Raw genomic sequence first — 23,736 nt, 5'->3', positions numbered from 1 at the left:
ANGATCCTGGACTGATGTCATACAGACCCTAAGAGAACACAAATGCCAGCCCAGGCTACTGTATCCTGCAAAACTCTCAATTAACATAGATGGAGAAACCAAGATATTCCATGACAAAACCAAATTTACACAATATCTTTCTACAAATCCAGCACTACAAAGGATAATAAATGGTAAAGCCCAACATAAGGAGGCAAGCTATACCCTAGAAGAGGCAAGAAACTAATCGTCTTGGCAACAAAACAAAGAGAAGAAAAGCACACAAACACAACCTCACATCCAAATATGAATATAACAGGAAGCAATAATCACTATTCCTTAATATCTCTCAACATCAATGGCCTCAACTCCCCAATAAAAAGACATAGATTAACAAACTGGATCATGAACGAGGACCCTGCATTCTGCTGCCTACAGGAAACACACCTCAGAGACAAAGACAGACACTACCTCAGAGTGAAAGGCTGAAAACAACTTTCCAAGCAAATGGTCTGAAGAAGCAAGCTGGAGTAGCCATTCTAATATCAAATAAAATCAATTTCCAACTAAAAGTCATCAAAAAAGATAAGGAAGGACACTTTATATTCATCAAAGGAAAAATCCACCAAGATGAACTCTCAATCCTAAATATCTATGCCCCAAATACAAGGGCACCTACATACGTAAAAGAAACCTTACTAAAGCTCAAAACACACATTGCACCTCACACAATAATAGTAGGAGATTTCAACACCCACTCTCATCAATGGACAGATCATGGAAACAGAAATTAAACAGAGACGTAGACAGACTAAGAGAAGTCATGAGCCAAATGGACTTAACGGATATTTATAGAACGTTCTACCCTAAAGCAAAAGGATATACCTTCTTCTCAGCTCCTCATGGTACTTTCTCCAAAATTGACCATATAATTGGTCAAAAAACAGGCCTCAACAGATACAGAAAGATAGAAATAATCCCATGCGTGCTATCGGACCACCACGGCCTAAAGCTGGTCTTCAATAACAATAAGGGAAGAATGCCCACATATACGTGGAAACTAAACAATGCTCTACTCAATGATAACCTGGTCAAGGAAGAAATAAAGAAAGAAATTAAAAACTTTTTAGAATTTAATGAAAATGAAGGTACAACATACCCAAACTTATGGGACCCAATGAAAGCTGTGCTAAGAGGAAAACTCATAGCTGAGTGCCTGCAGAAAGAAACAGGAAAGAGCATATGTCAGCAGCTTGACAGCACACCTAAAAGCTCTAGAACAAAAAAAAAACAAATACACCCAGGAGGAGTAGAAGGCAGGAAATAATCAAACTCAGAGCTGAAATCAACCAAGTAGAAACAAAAAGGACCATAGAAAGAATCAACAGAACCAAAAGTTGGTTCTTTGAAAAATCAACAAGATAGATAAACCCTAGCCAGACTAACGAGAGGACACAGAGGTGTGTCCAAATTAACAAAATCAGAAATGAAAAGGGAGACATAACTACAGATTCAGAGGAAATTCAAAAAATCATCAGATCTTACTATAAAAGCCTATATTCAACAAAACTTGAAAATCTACAGGAAATGGACAATTTCCTAGACAGATACCAGGTACCGAAGTTAAATCAGGAACAGATAAACCAGTTAAACAACCCCATAACTCCTAAGGAAATAGAAGCAGTCATTAAAGGTCTCCCAACCAAAAAAGAGCCCAGGTCCAGACGGGTTTAGTGCAGAATTCTATCAGACCTTCATAGAAGACCTCATACCAATATTATCCAAACTATTCCACAAAATTGAAACAGATGGAGCACTACAATTCCTTCTATGAAGCCACAATTACTCTTATACCTAAACCACACAAAGACCCAACAAAGAAAGAGAACTTCAGACCAATTTCCCTTATGAACATTGGCAAAAATACTCAACAAAATTCTGGCAAACCGAATCCAAGAGCACATCAAAACAATCATCCACCATGATCAAGTAGGCTTCATCCCAGGCATGCAGGGATGGTTTAATATCTGGAAAACCATCAACGTGATCCATTATATAAACAAACTGAAAGAACAAAACCACATGATCATTTCATTAGATGCTGAAAGCATTTGACAAAATTCAACACCCCTTCATGATAAAAGTCCTGGAAAGAATAGGAATACAAAGGCCCATACCTAAACATAGTAAAAGCCATATACAGCAAACCAGTTGCTAACATTAAACTAAATGGAGAGAAACTTGAAGCAATCCCACTAAAATCAGGGACTAGACAAGGCTGCCCCTCTCTCCCTACTTATTCAATATAGTTCTTGAAGTTCTAGCCAGAGCAATCAGACAACAAAAAGGAGATCAAGGGGATACAGATCGGAAAAGAAGAAGTCAAAATATCACTATTTGCAGATGATATGATAGTATATTTAAGTGATGCCAAAAGTTCCACCAGAGAACTACTAAAGCTGATAAACAACTTCAGCAAAGTGGCTGGGTATAAAATTAACTCAAATAAATCAGTAGCCTTCCTCTACACAAAAGAGAAACAAGCCGAGAAAGAAATTAGGGAAACGACACCCTTCATAATAGACCCAAATAATATAAAATACCTCGGTGTGACTTTAACCAAGCAAGTAAAAGATCTGTACAATAAGAACTTCAAGACACTGAAGAAAAGAAATTGAAGAAGACCTCAGAAGGTGGAAAGATCTCCCATGCTCATGGATTGGCAGGATTAATATAGTAAAAATGGCCATTTTACCAAAAGCGATCTACAGATTCAATGCAATCCCCATCAAAATACCAATCCAATTCTTCAAAGAGTTAGACAGAACAATTTGCAAATTCATCTGGAATAACAAAAAACCCAGGATAGCTAAAACTATCCTCAACAATAAAAAGGACTTCAGGGGAATCACTATCCCTGAACTCAAGCAGTATTACAGAGCAATAGTGATAAAAACTGCATGGTATTGGTACAGAGACAGACAGATAGACCAATGGAACAGAATTGAAGACCCAGAAATGAATCCACACCTATGGTCACTTGATTTTGACAAAGGAGCCAAATCCATCCAATGGAAAAAGATAGCATTTTCAGCAAATGGTGCTGGTTCAACTGGAGGTCAACATGTAGAAGAATGCAGATCGATCCATGCTTATCACCCTGTACAAAGCTTAAGTCCAAGTGGATCAAGGACCTCCACATCAAACCAGACACACTCAAACTAATAGAAGAAAAACTAGGGAAGCATCTGGAACACATGGGCACTGGAAAAAATTTCCTGAACAAAACACCAATGGCTTATGCTCTAAGATCAAGAATCGACAAATGGGATCTCATAAAACTGCAAAGCTTCTGTAAGGCAAAGGACACTGTGGTTAGGACAAAACGGCAACCAACAGATTGGGAAAAGATCTTTACCAATCCTACAACAGATAGAGGGCTTATATCCAAAATATACAAAGAACTGAAGAAGTTAGACAGCAAGGAGACAAATAACCCTATTAAAAAATGGGGTTCAGAGCTAAACAGAGAATTCACAGCTGAGGAATGCCGAATGGCTGAGAAACACCTAAAGAAATGTTCAACATCGTTAGTCATAAGGAAATGCAAATCAAAACAACCTGAGATTTCACCTCACACCAGTGAGAATGGCTAAGATCAAAAACTCAGGTGACAGCAAATGCTGGCGAGGATGTGGAGAAAGGGAACACTCCTCCATTGTTGGTGGGGTTGCAGACTGCTACAACCATTCTGGAAATCAGTCTGGAGGTTCCTGAACTCCTGTTCATTGAACTGCCTGAGGATCCAGCTATACCTCTCCTGGGCATATACCCAAAAGATGCCCCAACATATAAAAAAGACATGTGCTCCACTATGTTCATCGCAGCCTTATTTATAATAGCCAGAAGCTGGAAAGAACCCAGATGCCCTTCAACAGAGGAATGGATACAGAAAATGTGGTACATCTACACAATGGAATATTACTCAGCTATCAAAAACAATGACTTTATGAAATTCGTAGGCAAATGGTTGGAACTGGAAAATATCATCCTGGTGAGCTAACCCAATCACAGAAAGACATACATGGTATGCACTCATTGATAAGTGGCTATTAGCCCAAATGCTTGAGTTACCCTAGATGCCTAGAACAAATGAAACTCAAGACGGATGATCAAAATGTGAGTGCAGATCGCTCATGAGAGACACAGCCAGAGTACAGCAAATACAGAGGCGTATGCCAGCAGGAAACCACTGAACTGAGAACGGGACCCCTGTTGAAGGAATCAGAGAAAGAACTGGAAGAGCTTGAAGGAGCTCGTGACCCCATATGTACAGCAATGCCAACCAACCAGAGCTTCCAGGGACTAAGCCACTACCCAAAGACTATACATGGACTGACCCTGGACTCTGACCTCGTGAAGTGCAATGAATATCCTAGTAAGAGCACCAGTGGAAGGAAGCCCTGGGTCCTGCTAAGACTGAACCCCTAGTGAACTAGACTGTTGGGGAGAGGGCAGCAGGGTGGGGAGGGTTGGGGGGAACACCCATAAGGAAGGGGAGGGGGAGGGGATGTTTGCCGGAAACAGGAAAGGGAATAACATTGAAATGTATATAAGAAATACTCAAGTTAATAAAAAAAAAAAAAAGTGAAAAAAAAAAAAAAAAATGTAAAACATAAAAGCTCCTAACAATAAACATCCAGAAAATCCAGGACAATGTGAATATTAAACCTAATAATAATAGGTGTAGAAGAGAGCGAAGATTCCCAACTTAAAGGGCCAGTAAATATCTTCAACTAAATTATAGAAGAAACTTCCCTAACCTAAATAAAGAGATGCCCATAAACATACAGAAGACTACAGAACTCAAATATATTGGACCAGAAAAGAAACTCTTCCTGTCATATAATAGTCAAAACACAAAATGCACAAAACAAAGAAAGAATATTAAAAGCAGTAAGGGAAAAAGGTCAAGAAACATGTAAAGGCAGACCTATCAGAATCACACCAGACTTCTAACCAGAGACTATGAAAGCCAGAAGATCCTTGACAGATGTCATACAGACCCTAAGAGAACACAAATGCCAGCCCAGGTTACTGTATCCAGCAAAACACTCAATTAACATAGATAGAGAAACCAAGATATTCCATGACAAAACCAAATTTACACAATATCTTTCCAGAAATCCAGCCCTACAAAGGATAATAAATGGTAAAGCCCAAAATGAGAAGGCAAGCTACACCCTATAAAAAGCAAGAAACTAATTGTCTTGCAACAAAATAAAGAGAAGAAAAGCACACAAACATAATCTCACATCCAAATACGAATATAATAGGAAGCAACAATCACTATTATTAATATCTCTCAACATCAATCGACTCAATTCCCCAATAAAAAGACACAGATTAACAAAATGGGTATGCAACGAGGACCCAACATTGTGCTGCCTACAGGAAACACACATCAGAATCAAAGACAGACACTCCCTTAGAGTAAAAGGTTGGAAAACAACTTTCCAAGCAAATGGTCTGAAGAAGCAAGCTGGAGTAGCCATTCTAATATTGAATAAAATCAATTTTCAACTAGAAGTCATCAAAAAAGATAAGAAAGGACACTTCATATTCATCAAAGGAAAAATCCACCAAGATGAACTTTCAATCTTAAATATCTATGCTCCTAAACAAGGGCACCGTACTAAAGAAACCGTACTAAAGCTGAAAGCACACATTGCACCTCACACAATAATTGTAGGAGATTTCAACACCCCACTCTCATCAATGGACAGATCATGGAAACAGAAATTAAACAGAAACATAGACAGACTAAGAGAAGTCATAAACCAAATGGACTAAACAGATATTTATAGAACATTCTATCCTAAAACAAAAGGATGTACCTTCTTCTCACCACCTCATGGTACTTTCTCCAAAATTGACCATATAATTGGTCATAAAACAGGCCTCAAGAGGTACAGAAAGATAAAAATAATCCCATACGTCCTATCAAACCACCACGGGCTAAAGCTGGTCTTCAAGAACAATAAGGGAAGAACACTCACATATACATGGGAAACTGAACAATGCTCTACTCAATGATATCCTGGTTAAGGAAGAAATAAAGAAGGAAATTAAAGACTTCTTAGAATTTAATGAAAATGAAGGTACAACATACCCAAACTTATGGGACACAATGAAAGCTGTGCTAAGAGGAAAACTCATAGCTCTGAGTTTCTGCAGAAAGAAACAGGAGAGAGCATATATCAGCATCTTGACAGCACACCTAAAAGCTCTAGAACAAAAAGAAGCAAACACACCCAGGAGGAGTAGAAGGCAGGAAATAATCAAACTCAGAGCTGAAATCAACCAAGTAGAAACAAAAAGCACTATACAAAGAATCAACGGAACCAAAAGCTGGTTCCTTGAGAAAATCAACAAGATAGATAAACCCTTAGCCAGAATAAACAGAAGACACAGAGAGTATGTCCAAATTAACAAAATCAGAAATGGAAAGGGAGACTTAACAACAGAGGCAGAGGAAATTCAAAAAATCATCAGATCCTACTACAAAAGCCTATATTCAACAAAACTTGAAAGTCTGGAGGAAATGGACAATTTCTTAGACAGATATCAGGTACTGAAGTTAAATCAGGAACAGATAAACCATCTAAACGACCCCATAACTCCTAAAGAAATAGAAGCAGTTATTAAAGGTCTCCCAACCACGGTCACTTGATTTTTGACAAAGGAGTTAAATCCATCCAGTGCCAAAAAGAGCATTTTCAACAAATGGTGCTGGTTCAACTGGAGGTCAGCATGTAGAAAAATGAAAATAGATCCATTCTTATCAGCTTGTATAAAGCTCAAGTTCAAGTGGATCAAGGACCTCCACATAAAACGTGATACACTGAAACTAATAGAAGAGAAAGTGGGGAATATCCTCAAACACATAGGCAGAGGGGAACATTTCCTGAACAGAACACCAATGGTTTATGTTCTAGATCAAGCATTGACAAACATGACCTCCTAAAATTTCAAAGCTTCTACAAGACAAAGGGCACTGTCAATAGGACAAAACAGCAACCAACAGATTTGGAAAAGATCTTTACCAATCCTACGTCCGATAGAGGGATAACATCCAATATATATCAAGAATTCAAGTAGTTAGGCTCCAGAGAATCAAATAACTGTATTAAAAAGGGGGACAGAGCTAAACAAAGAATTCTAAACTGAAGAATATGGAATGGCCAAGAAGCATCTAGGGGGATGTTGGCCTGGAAACTGGGAAAGGGAATAACATTTGAAATGTAAATAAGAAATACCCAATTTAATTAAGATGGGAAAAAAAGAAATGTTCATCCTTAGTCATCAGGGAAATGCAAATCAAACAGCCTTGAGATTTCACCTCACACCAGTCAGAATGGCTAAGATCAAAGTCTCAGGTGATAACAGATGCTTTTCTGGTGTGTTGTGACATCCAGTACTTGCTGTGATAGTAGAACTGGTTTCTGATGATGCCAAGCAGTCTTGGTTTCTGTTACTTAGGTTCTTGTGCTTGCCTCTCACCATTGGGTATCTATGAGATTAGTTCTTCTTGCTGTCTCTGACTGGAGATTCTTACACCTGTTATTTGAGTCTGTTAGCATGTGATCTTCACAGTGAGAGTGTTCCTGGGAGACCAGCTCTCTCAGGACTTGTTTTGGGTCTGAGAGTCTGGGAGAGTCCCAGATGGGTCCTGGAATAGTAATAGACTGTCCTTCTGTCCTTCAGCCCTATGCACTCCTGTCAGTTGTTTCTTTGGATACACAGTGGAGAAAAGGGGGATCTTAACTGTCGTCTCAGGAGGGAGAACACTTTTGGCAGACTAACTCTCTGCAGGCATGTTTTTGGTCCAAGGGCCATGGTATGCCCCCACCTCTGGGCACAGATGGAGACCAGCAGGTTCCTGTTTGAGGCTACCTTTTGTCTCCTGCACCCCATGTGCCCTTGGAGTGTCTCTCCTTGGGCTTAATATGTCTTTTCTGATAATCAAAACTGCAGTGAGAGCTCTACAAGTCTTTATTGTCACAAATTAATTGGTTTTGAGATCGTAAGCAGCCATTCAAATTCTTAGCGCACATTCCAATAGGCTGTAAAATCATTAACCAATAATCATAAAAAGGGAACTAATGATTTGTTAAAGGTGCTAGGACAGAAGTTAAAATATTGACTGGGTTTATATATGCAAAACTTCACTTATAACTTAGTTATGGTCTTAAACTCTCCATAAACATGAGGAGCTATGATAGGTAATGAATGTTTAGCCAGAGAATTACTCCTAATGTATATGCATGTAAACATTCTTTGTTGTAAACTTCTTATTCAGTTTATGATTTGACTTTATATATAAACATGTGGTGAATTTTTATAGTATGTGATCATGTATTCTGAATGATGTTTAAGTGTGAAGGTCAAAGAGTAGAGTGCATTATTTCCTTGTCCTGCTTTTTAATCATACTTACCCCTTTCTTTCTTAAATCCCTTATCCCCTTTTACTTTCAAGGCCCTTCTCCTTTTTTCTTACAGAGCTTTCATAGAAAACTTTTTGAAACTTAGAAATAAGGCTAAAATTACTTTTCAAAAATGTCCTTATTTCTTCCTGAGACTTCAGCTAGCAAGCTGAAAGTTATAGCAGTGAAATTACTGTGGAGATAGAACAAAAGCTACTTTACTTAATCTCCTACTGTTTTAGGATGAGGTACTAAAGAGTTTCTTGCCCAGAGGAACTCTGAAGACTGTTCAGCTACCGAAGCAAAGTGATTTAGTATTGAGATAGGAAATATTTTACTATTATACAGTAATCCTAAACATCTCATAAGACTGAGTCTTACCCCTGCTGAAGCTCTTCCCCCTCCTCTGCTTCAAGAGGAACTGAAGAGTTGGGCTTCAGGCACAGTAGTAAGGTCAGCTGTCAATAAACAATATCTTGAAGCCCTGATGTGCTGATGGCATTAGTGCATGTGTATGTGTGTGTGCATGGTATGTTTTCTGTGTGTGTGTGTGTGTGTGTGTGTGTGTGTGTGGTGTATGTGTGCATATGTATATGCAATTTTATGTATATGAGTGAGTATATGTATATGTGATATGTGTGTACGGTATGGGTGCATGTATGCATGGTGTATATATGCATGTGAGCTTGTATGTGGTTGGTGTGTGTTTATGTGGTGTGTGCATGTGTATGTGTGCATTTGTGTTATGAGACAGATAGGGAATATCTGACCTACATCTGAGAGAAGGCATCACAGTGTTCAGCTTTGCTACCATGGCTGTGGTCAAAGAAGCCTGATTCATACTTAACCCTTCTCTAGAAAAAACCAAACATGTCTCAAAACAGAAACAAATGCTCTCTCTTAGTCAAAGAGCACCTTCATATACCTTTGACCTACTCAACTAGGCAAAATTCTAAAAAGACAATGGGAAAATCCCAAATGGAACACTCTAAAATGATTCCTATTCCCTTCTTTCTAAAGAGGCCGCTTTGAATCTTGGGCTACCCATTATCTAACCATACACCACTGCTGACACAGAATAAAAATCCCCGTGGGCCCTTGATGTGCATGGTCTCAGGCAGGGCTCAGCTGCTCAGAGGATTATTGGAGAGATGGATCTACATCACTGGATGCATGATGAGAAGTGTTTCTATACTTGACTTATAGTCAAGGAAAGGTTATTGCTTATGCCCTCTTTGAGCACATACATCTTCATGTACAGAGGAAATGATTGTTTTGAACTTATATTTTGTCTTAAATACATTCAGAATTCCATTCTATAATAAATCTCTTCATCTTAATGTCTTCAAAATCTTTATATTAAATCATTCTAGCTATATAGATGCACCATATTTGTTGTGAGGATCCTGCCTATACACTGTGAGTCTGAGCCACTCACCATGTTAACAAATCAGGCATGGTAATTTTCTTCATTAATGCCAGCTGGAGCCAGGGCTACTCTTAGGACAATGGATAAGTCACATGCAAGTAATTAAGTGGTGATTATCTGTCTCTGTCTTTCTCTGGTATTGGGGCTTGATGCCAGATCCTAATACATGCTAGACAAGTGCTTTACAGAGATATTCTAAGCCTGCCTTCCTTCCTTCCTTCCTTCCTTCCTTCCTTCCTTCCTTCCTTCCTTCCTATCACCTATCTCTCTTCTCTCTCTCTCTCTCTCTCTCTCTCTAATAATCTATGATCTATCTATTTTCATATATGTGTACAGGTGTGTTTTTGATGCTTAAAGTTGTGTGTCACGTGTCATTCTTGACTTCTTCCCAGTTTATTTACCTAGGCAGAGTCTCTTGCTGAACCCAGTGCTAGACAATTTAGCCCTACTGCCTCAGGGATCCCCTGAATCTGTCTCTTGACTGCTGGAAATTCAGGTAGCTGTAACAATATTTTATGTGTGTTCTGTGAATCTGACCTCTAGCAAACATTTTATCCACTGAACCATCTCACGAGACCTATTCATTTATTCTTATTTTGACTCAGAGTTTTGTGAAGTTATTGAATTTGTCCTTAAACTCATGCTATAATCCAGGTACTCTGGAATTTATGATATTCCTGCCTCAGCCAGATGAGTAGCTCTGATGACCAGTCTATGTCACTAGGCCTGACTACTAGTTTTGGATGTTTTAAACCGTATCTCACCATGTGGCACGTGTTGAGCTACAGCTTTTGAGTTTCCTGCTTCAACTTTCTAGAGATGGTAGTACCGGTGTGTGCTGATACACCTAACTCAGGAAGCACATCACTATCTGCAGAGCACATTACAACTGCTCCTGGTAAAGGGACCAGATCTGCACACACAGAAGTCTATTTGGTGGATAGCAGTATGGGAATGGTAGTCAGGGTGTGTATGTGAGAGTGTGGATAATGATACCTTATGTGTGGGGCATCGGTTGCAATTGATCTCAATCTCTCATACAAAACTTTTTGCTATTGTCCTTTGTGCATGATCTCAGGCTCATTCCACATCCTGATAGTGGCTTGAGTGCACTGTAAAGCTCGTGACACTTACGAAATCATTGGGCTCCATCACACTGACTTTCAGTGAGAGCAGTTGCATTTTGTAGTCAGACCATCAGAAAAAGGCTTGTCCCACAACTTAGTTATGCAGTTTGAGTGACAGTCTGTGTTGATCATGTGGTCCAGCCTGCTGTTACCCAGGGCCCTATGTATAATACCTAAGTGCTTTACCACTGCATTATAACTCCAGTCCTATGTATTTGCTTCTAAGAATTTAAAATTTGTTTCCTGTTCTCCAGTTTGCTGATGTGGAAGTCTTTATAATTACCCCCCATAACTTCTATTTCTGTGGCACCAATTGCAAAATCTTGCTATCCTTGTCTTCTTGGGTTTTCTTTAGTTTTGTTAAAGATTGTCAATTTTATTTTATTTTATTTTATTTGCTAAAAGCAAACTCTTAGTTTCATTGAATTTTCTATTGTGTTTATATTCTCTCATTTTCTGATGTAAGAGTGTTTGATTTGGTTATTTCTTGTCTTTTGTATTTAGGAATTTTTTTGTCTTGTTTTCCCTAGATATTTGCAGTGCACAGAGGTTAAGTCCTTTCTTTTTTTAAAAAAGGGATCCAGACCATACAGTAGGCTCACAGATCTTAGTACAACAGACTCCATGATAGAAGTAACATTTAGGCTATAAACTCATCTCATAGACAGTATCATCTGCCAAACTGAAAACAAAAGTCTAATCCATCAAAATCCATAGTTCTCAGAAAGTCTTTAAATGTACTAACATTGTTTTTTTGACTTTTGTAGTTCTATATCTGCCTAACTCTTCTTGTTAACTGAAGTATATCCACTCAGGGCATATATTTTGTGATTATAAGATCACCCTGAGAAAGGCTTGGGGTTACAATGAGATCCTGAATAAGTATAGTTGCAGGTCAATTAATAAAGACTTTCTACTGTTTTTTTAAAGACAGGTTCTCTTCTTTTGCTTTACTTTTATTCATTTATTGGATATTTTATTTACATTTTACAGACTATCCTCTTTCCAGGTTTCTCCTCCAGAAACCCCCAATCTGATCACCCTAGCCCCCTGCTTCTATGATGGTACTCCCTCACTCACCCACCCACTTCCTCCCACCTCCTAGCCCTGACATTCCCCTTTACTGGGACATTGACCCTTCACTGGACCAAGGGCCTCTCCTCCCATTGATGCCTGACAAGGCCATCCTCTGCTACATATGTGACTGGAGCCATAGGTCCATCTTAGGATGGTGGTTTAGGCCCTGAGAGCTCTGAGGGCTCTGGTTGGTGGGTATTGTTATTCTTCTTAAGGGGTCGTAAACCACGTCAACTCCTTCAGTCCTTCCTCTAACTCCTCCATTGGGGATCCTGTTCTCAGTTCAGTGGTTGGCTCTGTATTTGTCAGGCTCTGGCAGAGGCTTTCAGGGGACAGCTATATCAAGTTCCTGTTAGCAAGCACTCCTTTTTTTTTTAATTGAATATTTTTATTTACATTTCAAACGTTTTTCCCTTTCCCGGTTTTCCCATCCATAAGCCCCTATCCCCTCCCCCTCCCCCTCCTTCTATAAGGTTGCTTCCCCTCTCCAACCACCTGCCACTTTCCACCTCCCTGCCCTAACATATCCTTACATATTTGGAGGTCCATCCTTGGCTGGACCAAAGGCTTCTCCTCCCATCAGCATGCATCTCTTTTCTACTTGTTTTAACCTGTGACCAATAGTCTTTTCTGGTGAATGCCTCATAACACTTCCTTATTCTTAAAATTTACCTGTTTATCAGAAAGCTCTATTGGTATGCTTTTCCTGGATCAAGATGGACCAAGTAAAATCTCATTTCTAAAACTTCCCAGATAATTATGATCTAAACTTTAATTTATTTACTTAAAACATTAACCTGCCTTGCAAGGTTTTCAGAGTTAGTTAAAAGTTGAATAACTCTACAGATACAACATATTGTGCATGAGAACAAGGATCATGAAGAGTTAACCACAAAATATCATTCCCAATGTTGGGCATAGGAACACAGTACCAAAGCCATAACTTCTATTAATTCAAAACAATTGTGGGCAGAAGAATAATATTTGGAAGGAAGGTCTATAATTAAGGAATTAGAGCAAAGGACATAGCCTCTTAGGAAAAAATGCAGTTAAGGTTTGAAAGACATTAATTATTGGATAATGGAAAGTAATGTGCCAGTGTGGACTGGAGCAAGGTCATGGCTTAAGGTCAATATATAAGCTGGAAGAAGCAAAGGATGAAGGGATAAGTTGAGGCTCAGGAAAATTGTAACATGTTCCATTCAGTGTGCCAGGTCAGAATTTATTGACAAGGGTCTTAATTTTTATTGACTTTTTTAAATGTAAGAAATCATCCTCATAAATATTTAATTAATAGAGAAGGATAAAAAGAAAAAAGTCTAACTGACCACCACAATCTTACTTACAAAAAGAAATGAATTAATAATTTTTTATAAGTTCACATATTTTCTGACACCAGTGTCTGATATAAGTACACACAGACACACAGACACACCGACACATGACACACACACACACACACACACACACACACACACACACACACAATACATGTACTCATAACAAGATAATGAAAGAAACTTGCTGGGCATAAACAGACAAGTAAGTGGATGGCTAGACAAAGATTTTTTTATATTAAGTTAGTTGGATATACTTTCATATTCATGATTTACTAAATTATTTTTGATGATCTAATTTGTTCTGTTGTATTGACGGTTCAGATTACTTAAACAGCAGTTTTTGTGATGAACAGGTATAATGTTTATTCTCAAGGGGTGTAAAGAACAAGCTACACGTTCTGGGTTCTTGATGTTAACTAGAATAGTTCTTCATGGGAGGATGGCTCACCCCCCAAAAACTTAATAAAGAGAATTCAATGTCTACAAATCTCAAGAAGCATCTTTGTAGTTGAAGATCATAGCTAAACACAAATACAGACTTAAATCTTCCTTCCACATGGGCCTTTGCAGACTCCTGTCTTCAGTATCATTCTGTCTCACTTCCTGTTGCAGACTTAAGGGAGCTACTACCATCTGCTCCCTCTCCTCTCCCCTCCTCTCCCCTCCTCTCCTCTCCTCTCCTCTCCCCTCCTTTCCCCCCCTCCCCTCCTCTCCTCTCCCCTCTTCTCCCCTCCTCTTCTCTCTGTTCCTCTTCTCTCCTCTCCTCTTCTATCATTCTTTCGCTTTTGTCTTGTCTCTTTCAGTCTTTGTTTTCTGAAACAGGGTTTTATGAGGTAGCTCAGGCTGGCCTTGAGCTTCCAATCCCCCTGCCTCTGCCACCCCAGGATTGAGATTATAGGTCTGAGTCTCTGTTACTTGTCTCCTCTGCTACTTTGTTCTTTTTCCCCTGCCATTGTGTCACCTAGGAAGATGGCTGGTCCTGCCTGTTATGATTTTTTTAAAGCATATCTCGGAGGAGAAGCATATAATCTTGTTCCTCTTCCTGCATAGGAGGCTCTCTGAGAAACCATTTTGAAATCATGATTTCAGAATTCTGAAATTAAGGCTGATCACTGGCCAATGAGGGACTTTTTCCCTAACAGTTCATGACATGCCTTTTGTATTTCTAACCCAGAAAGGGTAGTCTAGTGACAGGCATTATAAAACAAAAGGCCATGTCTTCAAATCTTACTTTCGCAACACCTGGTCATTGAAAGCAGCTGTAATGGAGTTTTACATTACTCTTGACAATAAGCCAGCTGCAGGAATAATTGCGATATATTAGAGAGCTGAAATAATGAAAACAATTGGCATTGACAGGGTCAAAACTTGAACACTGATGGATCAGTGGAAAGCAAGAATTTTGCTGCATTTCTAACACTATCATTTTAAGTAATCATTCTTGTTTATCAACAAGATGTCCAACTGGACATGGATGGAATAGGAATTAGTTTTGCTATCAAGAAGAGATGGCTCAAGAGTTTAAATGTGAACCTTCCTTTTCCAAAGGACATGCGTTTAGTTCTCGGTTCCTATACCAGACAGCTCATAATCTCCAGATCTGAGGTGCCTTTAACTCCTTGAGGTATCCTATGAGTCCTGAGAAACAGTTTAAAGAGTAAATGCAAATGTAAACCAAGTTACTTTACATATATGATTAAATTTTATATAAACATACTAAATATGTTAAATATTTTAAAAGTCAAAGCCTATAAAGATCAAGTGAGTCAGTCCTTGCACAGGATAAATACTTAGAACAAATCCCAGTGCACAATAATTATATCATATATACTATAGTGTAATTAGTTATCTATATATGTATCTGCCTATTATCTGTATCTATCTATCTATCTATCTATCTATCTATCTATCTATCTATCTATCTATCTACCCTGTCTATCATTTATTTAATCTATCATCTACCTACCTACCTACTATCTATTCATCTATAATCTATCTATCCATTTCCATTATGTCTATCTCTTACCTACCTACATATGAAGAAGTCTACTTATTATTTTACCTGTCGTCTGTTGAGTACTTTATATGGAGACTTAAAACAAAATAAGGAAGCATGGGTGAAAAAATTAAGTTTGGAGAAATGAAAGAAAACATATGAAGTATCTTGAAGAAGAAGCAAGATTAAAGTAATATATTCAAGGGTATGTGGAGATGCTGTGATATCTTTCTTAGAAGAAAAAGCCAAAGAGAAAGCACATTTCTCTGAGAGGAAAGAAAGAAACTATGGCCAGATAAACAATAAAGATACCTACCAGTTGTGCCTGTGGATGAAACAGACTCATAGCACATTTTAATGGAGAACCAAAATTCATTATTTGAAGTATTAGTGATTTTACTAAGTTTATTTATAGTATTCTAAGGTATTTAAAAATTTACAACAATTTAAAATGAATTAAAATAACACAAGACAATTTTAATTATGGTATGGAATTATTTTTATATTAGCAACAAAATGCCCTCTTTAGTTGATAGCTGCACCTTCCAAAGGGCTCAAACAAGATGACTCTGTTTCATAGTACAGAGTGACAGGTATATCTAATTGCAATCCCTTTCCAAGCTGAACACCTTTAGTTCACTCAGTGACCTTTACAGGATATTGTATTATAACCCAACTATTATTCTGATTATTTTGTGTTAAAATTTCATAGTGCATCCAATTCATGATCTTAAATCTGAGTAGTTATTGTCTTTGAAATATTGAAATGTTCACTTTGTTCTTTTATTGGCAACACTTCTTGATTTTTTTCAAGCCGTGTAAGATAACTTATCCTAGATTTTCTTGACCAATGTTTTTTTCTTATGATTGTGTTTTTGTTTTTAAAGTCTGTTTTCCTTGTGATTCTGTTGGCTCATTCTATAGGAAAGTGTCTGAAGTCACTGACAGAGTGGAAAGTCAGTACAGGGTTGGATCCTGTAAGAAAACAGAGAAGCACAGTTCAAGGTAGAATGTTAAATGTGGAAGACAATGAGTAATACATAGAATTAATACATGAGGAGAATAAGCCATTGTTTCAAAGAACCTGTTGAAATTCTTGGTTCTGTTTGAAGAACACAACATGTACTTTAATTCACCTTGTCTGGCTGAGGATCACGTAAGAAATTAGATAGGGGTGGTAAATGCCAAACCCATGGTCTTCAAGGTGACATTGTTTCTCTGGGTTATATAAAGGCTGTGTCTGAAGTTCCTGTAGCATCAAGGGAAAGAGACACCATGGTTGCCTCCAGGATTCTTCTGGTCCTGCTCTCTATATCCCTGCTGGCCTTGACCTCAGCTCAAAGGGCCAATGAAGGTAAGAGGGGAAATGAGGTTGAAATTCATGGAAAAGAGTATAGAGTTGGGCCACTTCTTTCAAGAAATCAGGTAATATCCAGAGAGTTGGCCAATCAAAGAGGAGGCCATATTAGTTTCTATAGCATTTTTTTTTTGCTGGTGACAAAAATATGTGTCTGAAAATGTCCGTTTATGTTGTAAACTAGCATCTGCATTGTGCAACATTTACTATTTGATCATGCATAGGATTTTCACACCCACTCTCTTTGTAAATAGAGTGGAAACATCATAATTCACCTGGATATTTTGTTTCCCTGCCAACAAACACTTAGAATTATTGAGAATTTTTTATTATATCTCCATGTTTAATAAAAATTTCATTCATTGATTCTTCTCCTGATTCACAATGCCATTTTCTTTCCATGCAGAATATTGCAGTTCACTGAAGTACAGAGTTTCAGTTAGAATATTTATTTACCAAAATCTGAGCAACTTCTGAATGAAATTGTATCTTAGAAGATTAGCAAAATTTGGATATCTCAAGATACTCAAAAACAGCATGTTGTTGGGCAAAAATGACTTTCTTGTTAATGTGATGAAAGAAAGTGATATTTTTCTTTAATGGCGTGGGTAAAAGCAAGAGGCAAAATTGTAATATTCAAAATATAAAGCTCTGGGGTCCAGTTGGTGGAATGAACTCTTCATTAAGAATGGGTACAATATATAACTGAAGATATGATGGAGGCTATGAAAGGCATCATAGATTATAAAACTATTATGGCATTAGAGAGTTATAAAGACTTGTATTTAATTAAAGGAGTTTTGGAAAACTCCCTGAAATAAACAATCATTGATTGGAAAGCTTGTCTTCTGGAAAAAACCTATGTGGCTAGTAAAGTCTGGTTAATGTAAACAGTGAGTCACAGGGCCATGGATGGTTTGATTCTCAAGTTGTATCTGTTTAGGGAGTCACATCATTAAGGATGGTGGTGCACTGCAAAGGAAGAAATTCTTGTTTTCTTTTTTTTTGTTCTTGTTTTTTTCTTTTTTCTTTTTTTTTGTTATTAGGAAAGAAATTCAATTGATTGCTTGACTTCCTTTTTATTAATTTTCAGTTCAAAATGGCTACTAGTTTTCTACTTTGGGAAATGATGGTTCGTTATATTGGAACCACATATACATGTGTATTGTGTATACTATGTATTTAATTTCCTTAGCAGTATCTTAGGTCTTTGCATAACTTCATATGACTTATATAAATGCACAGTTGGAATATATGAAATCAAATAATAAATTTATTATATTTCTTTTTTAAAACCCTAGATGATGAAAATTCTCAAGATCAAGGTCAGTCTCCATTTAAGGCTATGTTTCATTTTCCTTTAGAACATATCATAGTTTAATTTTTGCTTACTTTTTGTCATGTAGAAATTCTAAAAATTGGGTTTAGGAAGTTTCAAAAAGAAAAGGAGCAAAATCTCCCAGTGTTTTAGTAGTCCTCAGTCATGATATTAAACAGAAGCCAACCTTTCATATTGTGTCTTTGTTTTGGTGAGATAGTGTCTGGATATCAGAAGAATACATGCACCTCATGATTTGTAATTTCCATTCTCTAAACAGACCAAGGTTAACAATGGAGCAATAGAAGTCTCTTGTGGGGAGGAAAGGGTTTATTTCACTTACATGTCCAGGAAACAGCCAATTACAGAGGGAAGTCAAGGCAGGAACTCAAGTAGGGAAAGAACATAAGCACAGGGCAGGCATTAATGCAGAGGCTGAGGAGGAACATAGCTTACTGGTTTGCTCCTTAGGGCCTTCTCAATCTGCTTTTTTATATACCACATGATCAGATGTCCAAAGCTATACTACCTGTCACTGGCTGAACTATTCCCAATCAATCACTAATTTAAAAAGTGTCCTGTGCACTTGTTTGATTCTAGCAGGATCCTATGGAAGCATTTCCTGTCCCCTCCTTAAAATGAAGTTCATTTCTCTCAGATGAGTAGCTGTATTAAGTTGACATAACACCAGCTAGAACAACATATAATTCATTTTAATAGTGAATAGGTATGTGATTTACTTAAATATTATAGTTATCCAATCATTAAATATTCTACCAAAGACATGGAAGAATCAAATAAGAGAAATTAATGAATGAGTTTTTATTCCTTATTCTAATGCCTGACTGGTCTACAGAGTGAACTCAAATCTAGTCAAGACAATTTAGCAACTGAAAAGTAATGGAGATTTGGGCCAGTGGTAGAGCACTTGACTAGTGTACATTAGATTGTAGGTTTAATCCGGGATGGCAAACAAAACACTTGAAAGCCATTTAGTCATTTGTTTTAAGCATATTTCTTGACTTGTTAATGATTTTTTCATGCAGTTTGTAGTACAATTTTAAATTTCTTTGTGCATGTGTACTGTTCTTTTTTCACAGAAGCCCTTGAAGAAGGAGATGCCAACCAACAAAGTAAGATATTTCAGCGTCAAATAAATTATTTGGAGTTATTCTGAACAATGTCTAGCAACTTCTAGATTACTGATCTAGTATGAAATACCTCTAAATTTTTAGATTAAAAAAATCATGCCTATGCTTTAAAAATGTCCTCTCCCCATTATTGTACTATTTAATTATTAGCTCCACATTGGAAAAAGGTTCAAAAATTAAAAGAGGTAAATAAAAATTGTAACAACAGCAAAATGAGAAAGGCAAAGAAATAGCTTTCTTACCCCCCTCCTTGCCTTGGCTGTCCTTGTGATGAACACCTATTCTGGGTTTTCTGTAAGAAGCATTCTGACTATTCTGATTACCTTTGCAACAGTTAAATGGGGCATGCTTAATATACTTGAGGTACCCCAAGACTAATAGATGGTGAAGCTTGCATATAACCATTTGCTATTAAGGAACTAGGCATAGAGAATTATTGATATCAGAGTACAGGAGAATAAGAAAGACCCCATACAAAAGATGGTATAACCCACAGCTAAATCTGTGCTTGCATAAATTCATTAGTCTTAGAAGGTGAAAAAGCCATACAGTTCATGTGAGTATGAGGAGCTGAAAATGTGGGTAGTATTAATGTGTGAAAGATTATGCATGGCAAATTGATTTTCTTTCTTTTTTTTTTTTGGAACTGGGGACCAAACCCAGGGCCTTGAACTCAGGGCCTTGCACTTGCTAGGCAAGCGCTCTACCACTGAGCTAAATCCCCAACCTGGCAAAGTGATTTTCTACCCACCCTTTAAGCAACAGACATGTTGTGCAAAAACATCATTATATTATGATTTCTCTTAAGCACTGAGAAATATGATGGTACATGGACACTTTTATATATATTATGCCAAGTCTAAGTTCTGAATAGATGGTTCTATATAAAAATAACAGGTGTATCAGAAGTTGAGGAGAGTATATTTGGGACAGAGAAGCAAAAGGTTCTTCTGTCCCTATTCTTGTAGATATTGGACCTAGTCATTATCTAACACCGTCTACTGTAGAAGAACAACTTCTTACTAAATCAACTTAGTGATAGATTATATGATTATCTTGCTATGTTCATGATGATCCTTTCTCTATTTTTGATTTTCTGGATGTGTGTTCTCTCTCCCCAAAAGATGGTGGTATACACAAAGGGCTAAATGAAATAAAGAACCATTTGCAAGATCAACTAAACCAGCATGTTGAGGAGAGCATCAAGCTCAGGAGAGGGAAGAATGGCCAAGGTAGAAACAGAAGGTCTGCTGATGACAGCTTGGAAGGCCAGGATCTTCAGAGTGAAAATCAACGAGGAGGAGGTGGTCAAGGAGCCCGTGGTCGCAGAGGCCAGAATGGCCAGAAAGGAAAAGGTGGCCAGAAAGGCCAGAAAGGAAAAGGTGGCCAGAAAGGAAAAGGTGGCCAGAAAGGCCAGAAAGGAAAACGTGGCCAGAGAAACCAGCAGGGTCAGTACAACAGCAGTTCCAAAATCCAAAGAAAAGGAGAACCAGCTAAAGATGTTCTCCAATGATTCCCTTGGGGATAATTACATTCTAGGTTTTAGTAAACTTCTCTTTCAGTCCCCCAGTTTCGCATTGCTCTGAGTTTTGCATCTTCTCATTCTTTCCACCACTCACACCAAGCTCCATTTTTGCCATTCTCCTCACATCCATATATCAAAAGCCCCTCCTCCTTCTCATAGCAGCGTTTCCCCTGCCTCATCTGAATTTCTCTCATTATCATATTAGTTTAATGTGTTCCTAAGTTTTTCTCTCTTTTACCATCTCCCTTTCTCTTTCTTCTTCCTTTGCTACTCCTCCTAATCTCTTCGCTTTCCTCTTCCCTCTGTTCTACCTTCTTTTCCTCTTGCTTAATATTTCCTTCCTTCCTTCTTTCCTTCCCTTATCTTTTCTTTCTTTCTTCTTTCTTTCTTCCTTTTTTTTTGGAGCTGAGGACTGAACTCAGGGCCTTGCACTTGCTAGGCAAGCTCTCTACCACTGAGCTAAATCCTCAACCCCTCTTCTTTCTTTTTATTGAAACAGGACTTCACTTTTTAGCACAAGCTAGCCTGGAATTCACTATGCATTCCAAGTTTTCCTCACATTCAATGGTCTTCCTGCTTCACTATTCTTAGTGCTATTATAGGCATAGAACACCATGTCCAGCAATATAATGTATTTCAATGAGACTACTGGATGTTGAAGGTATCAGACACATGTTAAGACTATTTGACTTCTAAAGTTCTTCTCTTTGTTTCAGAGGATGATCAACAATTCTCCCAGGAGTAATCTTCTTGGTCTTCCCTTTCCTCAAGTTCAAAGCATCAATAAAATCATCAGCATAAATACCTTGGCTCCTGTCTTCCTCCTAGAATTATGGTTCTCCATCCTGATCTATGCTCTGGGGTTTTATAAGCACACAGATGTTAGGTATTTGGTGGTGGCTGAACATGTGTTTGAAGGCAAAGGATAATACTTTTGTAATCAGTGACTGAGTTATCAATATACAAGCTATTTTTTAGTTCAAACAGAAGCTTTCATTGCAAGTTTCACTGACAATATTTTAATACTCAAGTATTATTGTTTCATATTTCTGGATACCTTGGGTTTAAGAGAGTCCCAAGAACTACCAGAAACAAGGGGCAAAGCCTGCAACAGAGTCTTCCTTACACCTTTCAGAAAGAATAAGCCCTATTTACATTTTGCAATTCTAGCATCCAGAACTGTAACTGAAAACATACAACGTATTTGGGTGGTTGGGGCATCTTCCAACCACGTTTGAGGAGCTTGGTTAAAGCACCTGAAAAAAAGTTATGAGAGGAAATTCACTTACTAGATATTTTTCATAAATAACCATATAACCATAGAAGGATATGTTATATATCCTATCTTATATCTATATCTATATCTATATATAGAATGATACACACACACACACACACACACATGTATATTCCATTCTACCTCTTAAGCTTTTGAGTGGAGGAAGTAAAAGAGGGAAGGAGGGTAAAAGAGAGAGGGAGGAAGGAGGGATGGAGGGAAACAGGGAATGAGGGAAAGAGACAGGGAGAGAGGGGAGAGAGAGAGAGAGAGAGAGAGAGAGAGAGAGAGAGAGAGAGAGAGAGAGAGAGAGAGAGAGAGAGAGAGAGAGAGAGCAGGCTGGCTAGATGCAAGCCCCATGTAACTGGTAGGCTCAATATAGTCAAGGTAAGGACTGTACTCTGCCTAGACCTTCTTCACTTTCCTGACTGCAGAAATATGTGGAATACAGGTGGCCCAGAATGTGGAAGATAAAAATGAAGACTTCAGAGGCCTACACCAAGGCCCCAAACATCTCACTTTCAGTATTAGTCTTATTGATAAAGTTAACCTGGAGTCTGAGCAGAGTTGCCTGAATACCCTGGTCAACTCTGTTCACTCTGTAGGTAGCCCTGGGGAGAGTTACATGATGCAAAATGTACAAAACACATGAAGTGGAGTATAGAAACATTTGAAAAGTTCAGATAGGATGAAAGGAAACATTTGTTTGCATATGTTTCAAGAAGGCTAGGAGCTTCTACCCTGAAATTTCCCTGTTATTCAGGAAAAACATTTATCTAATGCTATAAAAACAGAAAATAAGTAAAAATAAAATTCAACAAACTTTGTAACCTCAACAAAAAATAATGGATATTAATTTCCCATGTAATGCCTTATTACATATTTGGATAATGATAATTACATTGTGAAGGTCATATCCAAATCAACACTGCCTTACGTAACATAAGGTTGAAGAACCAGCAGGAAATTCAAAAACAAACCTGTTCACATCACATCTTTCTTTGTTTTTGCAGCAAGGTCCCAACATCTGGCCTTGATGTTTAAAGTTGATCATCTTCTCATTCTTTCTTTTGCTAGGAGTTCTGTTTTCCATCTCTTTTCTCTTGCATATCAGCTATCTTTTACTCCCACAGAGAGCTCATATTAAGACAAATTTCTCAATCAGGAGATTCTATTGTGCTTTATGAACAACTTTATAGTATCATCAAGTTCGTATGCCAGTCTTAAATGATGGCAAAGAAATGTCTGACCATACTACTCTTTCAATATTTTTCTCATTTTTAATAAATGAACAAACTCCAACTTGATATGCTGTTCACAGCTCTTTACCAGCATGGAACAGATTTCCATTTCTGGTGCATGTCTCCATCCCTACAGAAACAGCAAGATATATGTGTAAAATTAGCCATCCATTCCTTTTTTATTTTCCCTGGTCCTCCATAGACTAGATCACATGCCAGCTCTTTGTGAGCACATTTTCTCCCACTCCAGACACCATGTCTTGCTAGTAACACAATAATTCTTTCTGAGACAGGCTTTTATTCAACTCAGACTATTCTGAATTTGATATGTAGCCAAGGGTGACCTTGAACTTCTGTGCTTCCTGATTCTCTGTTTCAAATGTTGGGGTTATAGGTGAGTACCAGCACCTGTAGCTAAAACATCTTGTTTCTCT

The 23,736-nt window shown here is 37.9% G+C and overlaps 1 protein-coding gene across 1 annotated transcript in view; it reads left to right on the top strand.

The window, feature by feature from the left end:
- The window catches only part of LOC116904545 (uncharacterized protein DDB_G0290685-like), a 42,126-nt gene extending 20,542 nt beyond the window's left edge, over positions 1 to 21,584 (top strand). The window contains exons 2-6 of the mRNA XM_032907339.1: positions 16,668 to 16,788; positions 18,093 to 18,116; positions 19,210 to 19,242; positions 20,385 to 20,708; positions 21,502 to 21,584. Of these exons, the coding sequence (XP_032763230.1) occupies positions 16,710 to 16,788; positions 18,093 to 18,116; positions 19,210 to 19,242; positions 20,385 to 20,708; positions 21,502 to 21,530 (489 nt within the window). The 5' untranslated portion in view covers positions 16,668 to 16,709 and the 3' untranslated portion in view covers positions 21,531 to 21,584. The remainder of the gene's footprint in view (positions 1 to 16,667; positions 16,789 to 18,092; positions 18,117 to 19,209; positions 19,243 to 20,384; positions 20,709 to 21,501) is intronic.
- The last annotated feature ends 2,152 nt before the right edge of the window (positions 21,585 to 23,736 follow it).

The sequence above is a fragment of the Rattus rattus genome, chromosome 6, assembly GCF_011064425.1.
Source record: "Rattus rattus isolate New Zealand chromosome 6, Rrattus_CSIRO_v1, whole genome shotgun sequence".
Lineage (NCBI taxonomy): Eukaryota > Metazoa > Chordata > Mammalia > Rodentia > Muridae > Rattus > Rattus rattus.
This window is presented reverse-complemented; position numbering and strand designations above follow the sequence as displayed.